The sequence below is a fragment of the Xylaria bambusicola genome, assembly GCF_022495145.1.
Source record: "Xylaria bambusicola strain CBS 139988 unplaced genomic scaffold F5B22scaffold_67, whole genome shotgun sequence".
NCBI lineage: Eukaryota > Fungi > Ascomycota > Sordariomycetes > Xylariales > Xylariaceae > Xylaria > Xylaria bambusicola.
In genome coordinates, this window is record NW_025953620.1 from 86,691 (window position 1) to 102,858 (window position 16,168).

Below are 16,168 nucleotides of genomic sequence, written 5' to 3' on the forward strand. Positions count from 1 at the left end.
CAGCATTTGGTGACCGGTCCTGTTCCAGGGAATGGGCTTTCTTGAACCTGGCACTGGATAGGGTAATAGCCATTGCAGGCGCCGCCGAGGCTTTCTATGTATACGCACGCGGACTGCGCCTCGGTGATCGTGGCCATAGCCAGGGCGGCGAGAATAGTGGTGAAGCTGAACTGCATGTTTGTAGTGTAAAGTAGTGTAGATTTAGAGCCAAACAGACTGGATAGTGGTGTGGTGATGGCTTTGGAAGTGCAATGGGAGAACAGGATAATTAAGCATCTTTATATAGAAGATTACGTTAGCAGCCCTAGTCTCTCAATCTCTCAGTTATGATATAGCCTCTGCTGTGCTTAGAGACCCTCGATGTCGATCCTCAAGGTCAAAGTGTGTCTAGAGTATCTACCTTAGTCATAGAAGGTACGTGCAGTATCTTTTGAATCCTCTAGGAATGTACACTAATACAACTACCGTAGATGAACCAGAGATTTGGATCTTCCTTATAGTTTTCACGTCCATCGCATCATCAGGGCTGATCACTGCTCCTGGAGGATTGTGGCTGCAATGGAGAAGTTTTGTTCCCTGCCTTAATCGAGGAGGTCGCGAGCGATTCCGTACTGCCAAGAATTCCCACATAAAGTTCGTGGGACTCTGGAAACGTCAACACGATGGGCCAAACTTGGCAAAAGCGCGGTAAACATACTAAAAGGAGGGTCTCCTAGTAAGCAGGACAAAGCGAATGAGTGCGATGTTAAATACAGCAGGTGAAAATAATCGGCTTTCTTCCTTGCAGTTCCCGAAGATTAGGTAACGCAATGGCTGGCGTCCGCCAGTTCCGTTGTCGGCATCGTGTGTTGCTGAAGTAGACCAACCTTGGCCTGTTACCATATTTACCATATTTGACAACATTCACTTGGTTAGTGCTCAGTGATGCGACAGATGAGGCAAGAAGCCCACGGCAGTCCACTTTCTTTGCGTACTACATATACATATTCGTGGCATCTATACATGGGTACTTTTTGTCGGGCCACCAGGCATGCGACGACCTTCATTATTATTTGGTCCATCGTGGCATTACCTCCTGCCAAGTGGCTGTGAAATTACACTAGGGCTTAGCGTCGCTTTCCGGCATCCATCGCTGTTTTACGGGAGCCCATAAGTAATAACCAGGATTTCGAGTCATCGAGCATCTTCGCTTGCCCTGTTAACAACCGTAAAGTCCAGCCTTTAGCAGCTCTAGACCGTTTGGTGACGTTTTTCTGCTACGCGCGCCGCCGCGCCGTTTCCCCTCTGAACTATGGTTGATGAGCCATTACGAAACATACTTCTGATCGCTCTTACTATAGTCATAAAATAATTTTGGTAGATCTGGAGTTGCATTGTGCTATATAAGAACATTGCTCAGTTCATATAGGTTGGCTTAAGTTGATGGCTGTGTGAGTGATGAAATTCAGTGATCCAGTCTCTGTCCAGTAAGAAGGTCACGTGAGCACATCCTTCATTTGGGTCACAACTACCAACACTTCAACATTTGTATGCAATATCTATCCTCTGTGAAACCAGTGTTGATTGAGAACCTGTCTCAAACCAAGATGTACGGGGCCAGAGTGATCCTTACATTCAGTCTTCGTAATCTGCAAATTGACTGGGCATTTTGGTAATATTCGTCGAGGCTGAGCAGACGCGCCCGACGCTACACATTAAGGTATAAATTCACCGGTAATGCGCTTCACTGCATTGCAAGCTATAGAGTGTAAGGGCTCCCAGCTCCGCCCTGTAAAGAATGGCATCTATATTGATGTGCACCGGCTATAAATTACACCTATCCCCCTGTGTTGTTGCTTTATTCTTGATCCAAATGTACTCATAGTTTCAATACTACTACTACTAATTCTTGAATGCTTCATGAAAGCAGACCGATGTAGGAACGCCACACCTTAGGGGATGTGGTGCAAGACTACAGCTTCGCCCCCAAATTTGCACTTTCATCATGTCTTGCTTCGTCATCGCTGCTGTCAATCAGCGGTCACATTGCGCTCGGACATTTGTTATCTCGTCTGGCAATTCCACCCAATCACCATGGGCTGTCCAGAACGTGCTTCCTTTTGCTCACATCATCTTGAGTCATCGAAATAACATGCTCTTAGGCGTTCGACATCATTAATAGGCAATGCAATAGTAATTTCTTGATTAGTGACAGTTGAGGCGAGGCGTGCATAAATTACGCATAGTAGTACTTTGGCTATATGATTTCGCATCAGGAATCGTCAACTTTCGCCTCCTTATAGCTAACCCTCTCCAGCACTTGGCATTTTTTCCTAAAATCCCGACTGTTCGGACACATGCGCCATTTCATACATGAACTTACATTAACCGATCTTGGTTTAATGCGCACTTAAAATGTGCTCAATTCGGTATGTTTGTATTTTCCCTAGCCTACCAAGTTATCACTTCAAGTGTCAATGTGACTTCGACAGTTTCTATCAGGGATCCCTCCTTGTCCTGGACCGTTATGCAGTAGTGATGCGAACAGGGGATAGATGCCGAGGTATCTGTCTACCAGTGGCTGAAACAGCAAAGTAATCCCACCCTCGCACCTTGGCCTAGATCACGTAACTCTTACCAGATTGTTTATCAATTTGATATTAATGGCAACTTGGATTTATTGTATTATCGTAAAGCTTTCTTGCCTTTTCCCTTGTGCCTGTGACAATGTCCGACGTTTTCGGGGTCATAGTTTATGGTGTGGGCAGAGTGCGGGGAAGCCTGCGTGAATCACATCGCCACTCGACGGGGAAGTCATATACATCTACCCCTGCTTTTTACACACGCCGCAATGCGTGGGGTGAGAGAACAGCCTGCTGATTCTAGAGGCATCTACCATAGGGGTGTCACCCCCCTTCACAGCATAAGCCCTCCCGATGGGGAAGCACTTTATATCGTAGGGCTTGATTGGGCACGAAGCTTGCATTAACCTGAAACGAGTGAGAATATTCTGTACTATGAAGTATGTAAGTAGGGCGCGGCCCAACGCCATCATCCGTAACAGCCACCATATCGCCGAGCGTGACGGGACCAGGTGCTCTGAGGAGCGGGCCGCGCACTTCAACTAGCCTGGGTCTTTGCCCGTTCTTTGGCGAACGATTCCTCTGAGTTTGTCTCTTAATTCCCCTGCCTCTGCACGTTTTAGGGGGTCAACTACAATAAGGTCTTCGGAAATCAATTTCAGGAGAGATGTCAGCTGACTTGTACATCGAGGGTGCTGCCGTAGTGCCTCGATCTTGGCGGTTACAACAGGATGGACAATTGCGGGCTCCGGTTTATTGTGTTGATAGTATGCTCCTTTCTGGGGAAAGGGGTCGTCGTTGCCTCTGCGCTGCTTTTTGAAGTCCTCGATTGCTCCATAGCCTTCCAATAGCCAGATAATAAATTCCATAAATATGCAGCCAAGCGACCACATGTCGTATCTCCTTGGGCGTTTAGTATCTGTTTCAGCTTCTGGCGGCTCGTAGCATGGTGTGGTGGCTTTTGTGTTCGTTGGGTCGTGTCGCAAATCTGTTCCTAGAACGTGCACTTTGGACACACCAACATCTGCGATGACTAAGGTCCCGTCGAAGTAGAGGATATTCTCAGGCTTCAGATCACCATGTCGACAATGCATGCCGTCTAACTTGTGATCACCTAACTTATGATGCAGGGCGAATAAAGCATCCGCGAGGCCAAACATTTGCTCAAGGCACCACGTGAGAGGTTTGAGGTATTCTGTCTCCGGTGTACGGGGAGACTTCCAGAAGTCAGAGAGATTTCCTCCACTTGCCCAAGGAAAGATGATATAATATGATTTCCCTTGTTCGATGGTAGCGATTTGCCGTATCAGATGTGGGTGGTTGAGCTTCTGGATCTTGACTAAGTTGCCCTTCTCTTTGTCGAAATCAGTCTTGTCGGTGAAGTCCTTAATAGCTATTTTGACATGCTCGTCAGGTCTAGGTTTCTAGGCAAGTTTGTTAGCACGTGGTGGAACGGCACCCCGAAGGATTTCGGAACGAATACTCACTATGTGCGCTGCATGAAGCGTGCCTTGGTAAACAGTGCTTCGTCCAGGGATTGAGGATATCTTTTTAACGTCAAAGAATGGCAAAGGGTTATCCTTTGTTACGCATATTTCCCTGTCGACATGAACGTCGCTGCTAAGTGCAGTAAACACCGGTGCGAGAGCGTACCACTGGCAGCGAAGAAAGTTCTCAACATCCATATCGCTCAGTTTCTGGAACGACGTGAATTCTCTGCCTCGAGAACCAACCAAGACCCTAGACCTCTCCACTCTTGTGAGAGGGAGATGCTTGTCCCTAAGTCCGTCCTCGAACAAAGTCGAGATAAGGGTTGGAGCCTCGAAGAACCCAAGGATCGCAAACACCTTTTTGGCTTGTTTGGCCATCTGGGAGTAATCTTCACCTCGACGCCATGTGAACCAACCACGGTTGCCTGAAACGGTTTTGACTACGTCTGTAGTTACGACCTCGTCTATAGCGCTCAATGGCAGGAATGAGAAACGAGAAAAATGTTGAGCTTCATCTGTTCTGTCGCACGCCACGAGCCTCGAGCGAAGGATACTATATAAGCCGGACTTGGGTGAATCATAAACGGATGGGCTCGAGTGCTGAGACGACTGGCTTGAATATTGTCGAGATAAGTCGCTGGACGAATCTGAATACTGGGATGATATTCCCGATGACTGTCGGGATAGGGGATCCATTGTTGGCTCAGTAGAACGAGTTCTTGGTGTTGGGGAGTATCGTGCGTTGATGCGGCAAATATTGGAGGGTGTCAAAACAATGGAAAGTGAGGGTATTCGCGATACCCTCTTATACTAGTGAAAGGAGGCTACCGTGGCTGAGCGCGAACCAGTCCTCATCCGCGCCATGGCAGACAGCGCCGGGCAAACACAGCACATTCATGACGGTTGCCTTGTTGTTCTGCCTTGGTCGGGCTGATTGGGAGCATGTAGGCCTCCTTGGTGTGTAGTATACATACATCAGTGTACTGCCGGTCCTGGAGAGAATGGTCAGCATCCGCAGCCACCTTTGAAGGTACTACGTCGGCTGATGATGACGCACCAGTCACCTCAGATCGGCCAGCATCATCGTTGACCTTCAATCGCCAATGTATGCAATAGTATGCAAGCGATGCCGTGGCTAAGGCTGGAAACTAAGCCTAAACAATCGACCCTGCGTTGTGGTATGCCACAAGAATGCAGCATTCTACCTCCGCACTTCGGATCTCCAACTTCATACCCATGTCAATCCGTTCACAGAGTCGCTCTCTTGTCTGGGCAGATACCCCTCCCCATATCTGCATTTCATACAGAGTGGGGGGTCGACCTATCTTCCCTGCTTACCATGAGGCGCCCGCGGTCTAAGTAGACGAGGTAACAGTGGATTCTGAATCCTTTTTAGGCGATGAAGTTGACAAGGTGTGGCTTGTTCTAGCATTGTAATATTATCGTTCCTAGGTCTGGGGTAAACACCCAAGATTCTGCAACACTAGGTTGACTAAGCATCAAAATCTATCTGGCTGGCTACAAGTCTACTTTGCAAGTAGTAGGGAAACAGGCGCACGCGTAGACATCTGATCGTTCATGGTTTGCCTAGAATCCTACGCTCTGTCTACAATTTGCGCACACGGAGTTCCGGCCCTGTACTGATTGTACCCAATTGCTACTGGCTACGTTTGTAACGATACCAATCAGTAACCCGGTTTCTTCATATGCACGACACTCATATTTCGGTGACGGACACCCCGGCAATTAATTGGATAAGAGCTTACATCTCGTTACTCTATCCAGGAGTTGCTATTTACGCTCAGAGCCTGTAGCGCTTGCAGCAGGTGACTAGCCCACTCGAACTGTCCAATGAGTCACCTTCGATCGCTTTCAATCACGACCAGGGGGCTCTGTCGCGTTCGGTATAGTCGAACAGATCGTGCCATGACACGCTTCTGGGTGGGTAAGACTTCATCTTCGGGAAGCAATATCCTCCACTTGAGGCTCTGCTGAGCCAATTATTACACCTGGTGTCTCGTTTCTCGTACCAATATTAGTCACTATCTTTGTGAGTAGTGCCCTGCTGCATTTCTGCCATATCTCCTGGTTCTTTGGCTCTGGAGGCTTGGCTCCTGCACGCCAACATGCTGCTGACCGTTTCCGAGTGCTTGCGCTTCCTTGTACACCATGTTAGTGTGCGATTCTATGCTAAATTCAATATGAAGACTGGTATGCAAAATACGAATGATCGGTGTGTATTCAGTAAGAGAGTAATCGTTTATCCGGTGTGAAATGGCGTATTGAAATTTGTCTGATGCGTAAAGAAGTGTGCATCTCAATCTGCACGCGGGGTAGGTAACTTGCCCATGTGACCAGCTCCATCATCTTGAGCGCGAAAAAAAAAATACGATGAACCGTTCATTGGAATCAGCCTCGATCATTGTGCAAATTTCTTGTTTGAGCCTTACCAGTCTGCCCAACTTCCACACACCCCATGTTTGTCTATCGACTCTATCAACTGCTCATCAGTCAGGTTGGGCTAAAGGGATCAGCAACTGACAAAGACTGGGATTATCCGCGAGAGATACAAGACAATATACGGCACCTCATAATTGAAAACAGCTTTGGGAAGAAATTCCTGCCGGAAAGCTCATTGCCAAAGATAGTCCATCAGATAGACTTTGGCCGTCTACTACCCGCAGCGTCTGAAGACCTCATTGACTTCATTAAGACCAGAGCACCCAAAGTATTCTTGACGGCATTACTGTCCATTGATATCACCGGACCTAGACTTGTGGAGGTGGCCAAAAGCTTTCAAGCGAATAACTTGACGGATAAGCATCTCCCTATCAAGGACATCACCGAATCTAGCAGGTGCTTGCACCCAGATAGCTATTTGCGATGCAGGTGCAGTAAGTGTGATTATGCACGTGAGAAAGGGTCGACGGAGTGTCCTCATCACACAGCCTTGGATTCATTCCATATGAAAGAGTGGAGCAAACTTAATTTTGATAGCTTTCGCCGTAACCAGTGGCTTTTCTGTGCGCCTGTGTTTAAGAAACACAACCTTCAGCAGTTCAAAAAGGGGCTTCCAAAGGAGACAGCTCTGCCGTTCATATTCAGAGATCCCAACCCGCGTAATGGCCACTTCAGCACTGTATTTCACACAATTGTCCATCCCGCACATCAAGATGGGCATGATCTGGTATGTACCCACAAGTAACCCTGGATCCCTCGTCTATTACCTGTATGTACTAAGCTTCGAACAGAACGCAGCCGATGGCTTGCATGTTGCAGTCAAGGAACTTAGGCACGCTCTGGGAGAAGAAACAGATTACGATGTAGAGACAGCATGGAAGCTTGAAGTAACTGCCTTGAAAGAAATTGGCGAGCTAAAGGATAACCATTTGATCAACCCCATTGCGGCATTCAAATGGGGTCAAAGTTAGTATAACCCGAATAGAACCTACTCTAAACTTTAAGCTACTATCGAAAGACTGGACTTGTCCCCTCAGATTTGTTACTTCACTAAGAATTAAGCTAACACTGATTGTTCAAGCGCACTACATTATGTTCGAATGGGCAAATGGCGGTACACTTCGACACTTCTGGGATCAGACAAGCGACGTGCACCTTCATCTTGATAGGCCAAAAGTTGGAGAATTTCTAGAGCAGCTCTATGGCCTGGCCGGAGCTCTCCAAAAATTACATGGTACCAATTCGCAAACAAGCACCGGCCTTGCAGATGCCGACAGGAAGAATGCATCCTCGTCCAACAGCGGCCATCGACTGTCAAACTCGAGATCTAATGCAAGCGAAGCTGTCGCCTCCCGGGCTATCCAACTAGGGAAAGGTTCTGGGAGTGGTGTACTTCCAGGCACAGCTCATATGCCCATGATCATGCTTCAAGATAGTAATAGAGACAGTGATGTCAAGCACTGGCGTCACGGGGACATTAAGCCTGAGAACATTCTTGTCTTTAAAGACTCAACCTGGATCGGAACCTTAAAGATAGCAGATCTTGGATTAGCGAAACAGCATCAATTTGCTACGGAGTTCCGGCATCAAGTCACATCCACGAAGCATACTACGTTCCATTACGAGGCACCAGAGGCTATTACCAATATGAAAGAGCCAAGGTCCCGTCGCTACGATGTGTGGTCAATGGGATGTATTATTCTTGAGTCAATAATATGGTTGTTATACGGCTCAAGAGGCCTCAACGAATTTTATCGGGAAGTTAGTCGCCTCACAGATCATTCTCGACAGACTCTCTACTTCACCGCTAGGAGTCAGCCGACGGACTATGGCTCCGAACTTGTTGCTACTGTAAGCGACATTGCAACACACTGGATTAGGGAAATGCTAGAGAATGACCCCGAATGCCAGCAATACACTGCGTTTCGTGAGTTACTTGTGTTGGTCAGAGACAGACTCCTCGTTGTCCCAATCCCTAGCAAATCGAAGCCTATAGAAGCAGTATATCGCGCCACTTCTGCTGAGCTCTATAGGGAAGTAGGGATTATTTGGACAGCCGCGAAACGAGACGAAGATTATTTATATACGGGCGTAAACCGGCGAAACGTGAAAGTCCCACCCCCCCTACATGCCCGCAGTGAAACTGTCCCTCAGCACATAACTGTACAACCTCAAAGTCGTCTAGCGGTTGAGGTTCCTTTGACTAACGGATCTTCTCAACGAGCACTTGTAAGTCTCTATATGTATTTCAAAACTTTAAACTTGAACAACCAACTCAGCATGACTGACGAATCTCTTGTAGAATGTATGTCAGACATAACCTTCCAAATTGTTATTGACCACTCGCTAACGGAAAACCTGATTGGGTTTGAAGACTGTAAGGTAGCCTGTCTTGGGGTCATATGAAACAAGCGGCTGACGTGGTAATAGTATGTAAGTTGTGCTAACTAGGCCTCCTATATCGTGCGTCCAAAACTAACCAGAATTGATGGCTTCCGAACAATAGAGAGTAAGTTTGCTGCGGCGACAAAAACTATTCCGAATCTTACTGACAGAAAGACGTAATTACAGCATGTATGTGAAATTTGTGACCCAGAATGGAGTGGTGTAGACTAACTCTTTGTTCTTCGATATAATTACTAGGTGGTAAGCTTCACTCCTGGATTTGGTCTGGGAGGATGTTAGAATACACTAGCTAACTTGAGTTTCGCTTAGAATGTATGAGAATTATATTCCCGACCAGAATAAAGCTAATCATGCTTAGCTTGACACTACTTGGCAGTTCTTTACAGACGCGGTGATAGCTTCACGGATAATAGCGAGCAAAGAGTTCAGCACCTGTAGTGCCTTCCCCGAAAACGCAAGCTCGATATGCGAGCGATGTCTGACATTGAACTTTGAAAGTCCGGGGCTGATTGCACGAGAAGAAGTGTCTTTACTAAAACCAAGAGCGAGTTCGTGTGCATTATGCACATTATTGCTCAGAGTTTTCTATGGCAGCAGAACAACAGTTACAGAGATATGGAGAGTCGAATGTGGCTTGAGCAAATATAAAGGAGGGCCGCCAGACCTATCTATCTACAGAAAACCAGGTGAGTAGAGTAGAAGACTCAGAAAGTTAGACCCTCCAACGCTGATTAATCTTTGCAGTCATCGATGGCAGTTCTGATACTCGTGAGCATAACATTCCGATGGGACTACCGAGTCTCACAAATACTTCAAGTCCAGTATTTTTCGAGATTCTGCGCCAATGGCTGAAGGATTGCGATGATAACCATCCAGGTTGTCATATAGGATGGGATGAGTCAACGACATTCAGGCTACCAACCAGACTGATTGATGTTGGAGGTAAAGACTCGCCAAACATCTGTCTTGTCGAAACTCAGCACAGTCAAAGAAACCAAGTCCAGCAATTCAGATACATTGCATTATCCCACCCATGGGGAGATAAAGCAAAGCATAGGCATTACTTCACCACCAGGCAGAACATCAACAATCACAAGGTTGGAATTGATATGGATGTACTTCCAAACACCTTGAAACACGCTATTCAGGTTACACGGGAACTTGGTGTGCGGTACCTCTGGATTGACTCGCTTTGTATTGTACAGGGCGAAGATGGCGATTTCAACGAAGAAGCAGTGCACATGGAGACAGTGTTCTCAACAGCATACTGTGTGATTGCTGCAACTCGCGCAGAGGGCTCATCAAGTGGGTTTCTTGGCCCCAGACCAGCCAGGAAATTTGTGAAGATAGAAAGACCAGGACAAAATTCCATTTACGTCTGCGAGTCAATTGACAATTTCCAACGAGACGTTATCGATGGACCACTCAATCAAAGGGGCTGGGTTCTCCAAGAAAGAGCACTAGCGCGACGAACAATCTATTTCGGGGAGAAGCAGAATTACTGGGAATGTGGTGAGGGTGTGCGATGTGAGACGCTCACAAAAATGACAAAGTAAGCAGCTCTACTTTGCCTTGGAACTTTATATCTGACCTTTTCTAGTAATCAAGCCGCTCTACTAGGTGATCCGAAGTTCCCAAAGGTGGCCACCGATTCAACAAAAGGAGGTCGAATTCGCCTTTACGAACTCCTATACAAACAGTATTCGAGATTACAATTTACCAGAATCTACGACAGACCGTTGGCAATTTCTGGACTGGAACAACGGCTGATCCGCGCATTCGATACTCAAGGCGGATATGGGGTGTTCACGAGGTATTTTGGCCGGGGTCTTCTCTGGCAACGAGATCCCACCTTGGCACCACAGCTCATGAAACCGATTCAATTCCCCAAGTCGCAAAGGTACCAGGTACCGTCCTGGTCATGGATGGCGTACGAGGGTGCTATTAGTTTCATGGATCTACCATTTCGCGAGATAGACTGGGAAGAGAAGGAAATCCGCTCACCATGGAGCCCTCAAAGCCCGGTTTTGACCTCGTCGTCACCCCCAAATCATAGCTCTAATACAGCTTGGTATACCACGAATAGAAACGAGAGGATCGATCTTAAAGTGATAGCTAGGGATTTCTTAGCGTCCGCGGATACTCACATCATATATGATAGGGGAGAGAGGCCAGATAACCGGGCAGTCAGGTGTGTGGTTGTGGGGAGAAGAAAAAAGAAAGCTGGAATTCGCGATGTCCATATACATTACGTCCTAGTTGTAGCCCAGAAAGTCGGCCCAGGGTATGATGCGGTTTATGAAAGAATAGGGGTTGGGGCCATACCCGGTACCTCAATTGCCCTGGAAGGAGGTGGTTTTCCAGCTCAGGTTTACTAACAATACTGCGGTCTGTGATATCATGATCAATCAAGAACATTATTTTCCCAGCATGTCAACAGGGAGGCCTCCATCTAGCGACAGTGCACATCATGCTTATCTATGTTCCTAACTCAACAATAGGGTTTTACGCTCCTCTAACCGCACCGCCAAAGCACCCCTCATACTTCGGTCTGCGAGATATTCAAGCTGTGACCTTCTCTGTAACGTCGCCATTGCGAAAATATTTTTGTTTTCTCTCAAGAGCTTGATGTCCAAACTTTGTCGTGAACAGATTAGGACACAGTTGAAGCAGGGAGTATGCAAATATATATATCGAATTTCCAGCCAACAATTACTTCAGAATGGTTTCAATCTCAATTTACACGTGGCTACGTTCAGCTTGGTAGTCTTATTACAGCTTATCGTGTCCATTTCCTTCACCAAGATCTTTAGGAGGCTGTGGAAACTCAATAAGGGTCCGGGGGTTGCCTGTCAATTCAAACTCAATCTGATCCTGCGTTGGGACGTCGAGTAAGACCTGATACTTCCCAGGATACAGCACAGTGTTTCCATTCTCGTCAATGCGAGCTAGTTCTCCTAGCTTGATATTCAACCTTGCCTCTGACACTTCTCCAGCACCAATACGTTTGAGCCGGGTGTATGCAGCTAGTTCCTTGATTGGATATGGCGTTGGCCCGTGTTCTCCTGCTAGGAAAGCCAATGCAATAAAGTCGGATGTGACGTTGCCAGTATTTCTTACGGAAATTTCAAGAGGGTTGAAGTCGCATAGGTCTAAGTAACGCAGCGTGCAGCCTCGTAAAATATCCTCAATCGCATATTGCTTTTTGGCTATGCCATCATTGCTGAACGACGCATCGAAAGTTGTGTAGTGAAGACCAAATCCGAACGGCAGGACAGATTCATTGTACCATTTGTACGTTCTCCCGGGGCTTGAATTACTCGGTCGCAAGGTCATATCTGTCATCGGTACCTGATTGACATAATCCGCGGGGTATACTGTACTTGGAAGCCTGCCAGCAGGAGCAGACTTCCCAGTCAATATATCAAACACTGCTGTTCCTCCATCCTGTCCCGGGAAGCCCGCCCAAAGGATAGCAGAAACATTGGAGTTCATGAGTAGCGGTGTATCGTCGTTTTGGTCTCCTAGCTCAACAACAACACATGGTTTTCCGAGTGCGCACAGTGTCTCGATGAGAGATAACTGAGCGCCCGGCCAAGCTATAGCGTCCCGATCTAGACCCTCCGCTTCAACGCTCATGTCGATGCCGCCGAAATATACTATGATATCTGATTTACCAGCGGCTTCTAGTGCTGCAGTAGTCCAGGTGTCATTGTCTGAAAGTGATTGGTTGACTGGCCCCGTAGCAGTAGTAGTATTGAAACCCAGTTTCTGGGCCGCATAGAGAGGCGTGTGATAAAACGAGGGCATGCCGGAATACCCACCTAGCATAGTGAGATACCTCGAAGACTGAGGACCTGCCCAAAATCCTATCAAAGCCACGGATGCGTTATTGCCGACAATGGGGAGCACGCCATTATTCTTTTTCAGCACGATCCCATCGACGGCTGATCGAAGCGCCAGTTCTTGAGCTGCTGTAGTATTCACGTCTTTCCACGCAAGAGATCGGTATGGGTTTTCTTCGGCGGCATCGAAATACCCTGCTCTTATGAGGCCCTCATATAAACGGCGTAAGGCTTGGTCGATGACTGACTCTTCTATAAGAGACTTATTCCAAGCTCCAACAACATCAGTGTTGGGCGAAACTTCACATATTGTATCCGTCCCGGCAGTTAGTGCAACTGCTGCTGACTGGGCTGCTGTTTTGGTGTAGTTGTGATCTCGGTGGAAGTTTAAGACAGCATTACAGTCGCTAGTCACGTATTGATTCTCGTCAGTCCATTCCCAGAAATCCCTCAAGACTGTCTCCATCAGGTAGGTCGAAGCGCAGGCAGGGGTGCCGTTAACAGAATTGTACGAACACATAAGAGACTTCACTTTAGAGTCACGAGCACACTGTTGAAAGGGCGGAAGGTAATACTCGACAAGGTCTTGCATCGGGACAATCGCGTCAAATTCGAAACGCTCGATCCCATGCCAGTCTTCTAGATCGTATGCCACATAGTGCTTGCAAGTTGCAATCACCTTGGTGGTATTTTCACGGCCTTGAAGACCGTCAATTAAAGCCTTCACATATCCCTTAATGCGGAACGGATCCTCGCCTGGTGTTTCCGAACCCCTTCCCCATCGCGGGTCCTTGTATGGGTTAATATTGGGAGTCCAGTAGTCCAGACCAGCTCGTCCGGCGTTGCTGAAAGCCCGTGCCTCTGTGCTAATAGCATCGCCGATTGCGTAGACGAGCTCGTCGTCGAATGCGGCGGACATTAGTATTGGACTGGCAAAAGAAGTAGCACCGGAATATTCTCCCGACGAGGTAAATGCGACTCCCGGAGAGAAGCCGATCCCATGTAACGCTTCACTCCACCATTGGTAAGGGGCCAGACCTAGTCGCGCTGTGCCAGGGCTGCCACTATAAAACTGTTAGATATGAGATGAAAGATTTATGGATAGATGCCTACTTGACTAGATTGGCAAGCTTCTCTGTAATATTCCAGGCACCTATCAATGCCACCGCACGCTCTGCAGGAGATGCTTTTTTGTCACAGACTAAATTCGACGTAAGGATCTCAGGACCGTTGATGCAGTCTGGGAACGTGAGGGTCGCTGCCGCGAAAGCGGGGAGGAATGCTGGGAACGCGACAATTTGGCTTAGACGCTTCATATCTTAATGACATTACCTCTGCGATGTATTCAAGTTTCAATGATTGGGTTTTCCAAAATATGTGTCGAGTAATTGAGCAGCTACTTAGTGAGTTTGCTGTATCTTCACCATTCTACCAGGATGAAAGTCAACCTCGAAGAAGATCAAAGAAAGCGGCAGTCCGTAAGAACTCTGGCGTCTGTAGCAAGAAGCTCTTTGGGTCGGTTGCATTACGTCAGTTACATTAACATTGGTCCTAGTCACGCATATCGTAGCATCCGGAGATCTTCTACTCCAATGCGATTTGCTGAGAATCCTTGGGTATGCGTTTACTCTTGCAGCATGATGCCGACCAAGCATAAATCCGCATTAACAGGTGCCACCGATGAGGGGAACTCAAACAGTTTATCCGAGTTTATGAGTTCACCGGGCTATTCCGGAGGTCTCCAATGGCGGCTGTCCTGGGGTCACGATGGAGCTGTTCCTCGATCTAGGAACAACATTGCCCAACCAGCAATTCGTGTCGTGTTTTGTTAGCATTGAGCACAATACTTGACCACTGATCCCCATGATCACGATGTTTATTAGTACCCAACAGCTGGTCGCATGGGGTCGCAGCTAACTAGATAAAGTGGTATATACTTTTCACGATCTCTTACTTCGTACGCTTACAGTCCGCGGAACAAGGTTACACCCGCTCATATAACAAGCGGGGAGGTCAATATGGGTATATATCTGCTCCGCACTGCACGGCACATAAGAATACAATTAGCAAACGCAGCTTACTTCTCATCTATATGTACCTGATGCCGAGAACTCGCCAAAGCATAGCGCATGATAGATGTGTTCATTCTGCGCTTGTAATACCCACAAGCTACGGCCACTCTTCACGATGCTTTCACGATCAGTTCTTGGCGTCGTCGCCGCTCTAGCCAACTACATCACCGTCGGCCATGCAGAATGCACGCGCGAAGGGCTCCTAGCAGCTGCTAGTAGCTACCTCGCCGCACAGACTAGTGGCAGTATCACAGGCCTGAAAATCTCCGCAACGAACTTCACATATCAGCAAAACAATAAGAAAGCCGACATCAAAACAGGGGTTCTGAGCCAACCACTGAAGATTGACCTCAACCGAACAACGGCAGACACAGTGGCTTGTGCGAGTTACACAATGTTAATCTCATCGACGGGGTCTAAGCCTTACGTCATCTCAACCCAGATTCATCACGCAGATGGCGATGTCGGCACGATTTCCACGATCGACAGTATCGTGGCAACGACGGGTGCGCTATTTTTCAATGCTGCGAAGACGCTCTCATACATCCAGAAGGAGAACTGGAGCACGCTGGATGAGAGCCAAAGGGCGAACCGCACAGAGTTGAAGAGGGTCGGCGACGCGTACTTAGACATGTGGACAGACGCCAAGGCAGCGGACTCTATTCCTTGGGGCACAGACTGCGAGCGCGTCGAGGGCTCACAGTATACGAGGCCATGCGGTGCGTCTTTGCCACGAGGCGGTAGCGCAAAGAACAACGGGAACAGGCGGTATGTTATTGATGAGACTGTCGGGTCTGTCGATGTGCTTTGCTCGTTCGATTCTCTTGGTAATTTGCCAGATTCTCATGAGATTAGGCTTGAAGGCGGTAAGGTTAAGTACGTACACACGGTTACTGTGATGAGATGAGGATATACAGAAATGATAAGGTAATCTAAAAGGGTTCCAAATTAGCAATGAGAATTGAGTGTCAGGTTGTCTACGCTATACTTCGAATACGAGCGTGCTTCAAGCATTGTGTATTATTCCACACCCCAGTAGATTTAGATAAATCTTTTCTTTTTCAAGTCGATATGTTTTGTTTATAGTTTATTTTCAGCTTCCCTCTCTTCTTGTTACTGTGTCCCTCGCCATGGGCGGGAACTGGGTGGAGTTGAGTCCTGTGTATGAATATTGGGATAGGTGTAGGCAACCAATGATATACGACGAGATCATGCAAGTCGGTACTATACGAAGGTGTTGTGGCTGCATCGGGCATGACAATCTCCCTTATCAGATGTGAGCACTCAACATCTTTAAACCCATTAGCAAACTTTCACTTTCAACGTGTCACTAT

The 16,168-nt window shown here is 47.4% G+C and overlaps 4 protein-coding genes across 4 annotated transcripts; 2 read left to right on the plus strand and 2 right to left on the minus strand.

Annotated features, from left to right (window-relative positions):
- Positions 1–2,690: 2,690 nt before the first annotated feature.
- On the minus strand, positions 2,691–4,915 carry F5B22DRAFT_660990 (kinase-like protein; the record flags this gene model as incomplete). The annotated part of the gene is made up of 3 exons (XM_047980336.1): positions 2,691–3,985; positions 4,049–4,688; positions 4,911–4,915. 3 exons carry the CDS (start codon positions 4,913–4,915, stop codon positions 3,104–3,106), a joined length of 1,527 nt encoding a protein of 508 aa, XP_047826050.1. The 3' UTR covers positions 2,691–3,103.
- A 1,007-nt stretch (positions 4,916–5,922) lies between these two features.
- F5B22DRAFT_492384 (heterokaryon incompatibility protein-domain-containing protein) lies at positions 5,923–11,492 on the plus strand. Its single transcript, XM_047972372.1, has 8 exons — positions 5,923–6,101; positions 6,199–7,238; positions 7,303–7,477; positions 7,593–8,740; positions 9,227–9,229; positions 9,276–9,603; positions 9,662–10,469; positions 10,518–11,492. The coding sequence occupies exons 2-8, from the start codon at positions 6,528–6,530 to the stop codon at positions 11,293–11,295; spliced, it is 3,951 nt and encodes a 1,316-aa protein (XP_047826051.1). The 5' UTR covers positions 5,923–6,101; positions 6,199–6,527; the 3' UTR covers positions 11,296–11,492.
- On the minus strand, positions 11,493–14,374 carry F5B22DRAFT_492538 (glycoside hydrolase family 3 protein). The gene is made up of 2 exons (XM_047972373.1): positions 13,876–14,374; positions 11,493–13,826 (listed from the first exon to the last, which is right to left on the minus strand). Exons 1-2 carry the CDS (start codon positions 14,076–14,078, stop codon positions 11,690–11,692), a joined length of 2,340 nt encoding a protein of 779 aa, XP_047826052.1. The 5' UTR covers positions 14,079–14,374; the 3' UTR covers positions 11,493–11,689.
- Positions 14,375–14,383: 9 nt separating this feature from the next.
- Positions 14,384–16,158, plus strand: F5B22DRAFT_626435 (uncharacterized protein). Its single transcript, XM_047976247.1, has one exon. The coding sequence runs from the start codon at positions 14,899–14,901 to the stop codon at positions 15,739–15,741; it is 843 nt and encodes a 280-aa protein (XP_047826053.1). The 5' UTR covers positions 14,384–14,898; the 3' UTR covers positions 15,742–16,158.
- The last annotated feature ends 10 nt before the right edge of the window (positions 16,159–16,168 follow it).

What these genes read in the sequence shown, in the direction of transcription:
- F5B22DRAFT_492384 (XM_047972372.1), top strand. Translation starts at nt 6,528, where the DNA reads ATGTTTGTCTATCGACTCTATCAACTGCTCATCAGTCAGGTTGGGCTA. An exon ending in ATCAAGATGGGCATGATCTG is followed by an intron (nt 7,239 to 7,302) that starts GTATGTACCCAC and finishes AGCTTCGAACAG; the next exon opens with AACGCAGCCGATGGCTTGCA. An exon ending in ACGCTCACAAAAATGACAAA is followed by an intron (nt 10,470 to 10,517) that starts GTAAGCAGCTCT and finishes GACCTTTTCTAG; the next exon opens with TAATCAAGCCGCTCTACTAG.
- F5B22DRAFT_492538 (XM_047972373.1), bottom strand. Translation starts at nt 14,078, where the DNA reads ATGAAGCGTCTAAGCCAAATTGTCGCGTTCCCAGCATTCCTCCCCGCT. An exon ending in AAGCTTGCCAATCTAGTCAA is followed by an intron (nt 13,827 to 13,875) that starts GTAGGCATCTAT and finishes ACAGTTTTATAG; the next exon opens with TGGCAGCCCTGGCACAGCGC.
- F5B22DRAFT_626435 (XM_047976247.1), top strand. Translation starts at nt 14,899, where the DNA reads ATGTGTTCATTCTGCGCTTGTAATACCCACAAGCTACGGCCACTCTTC.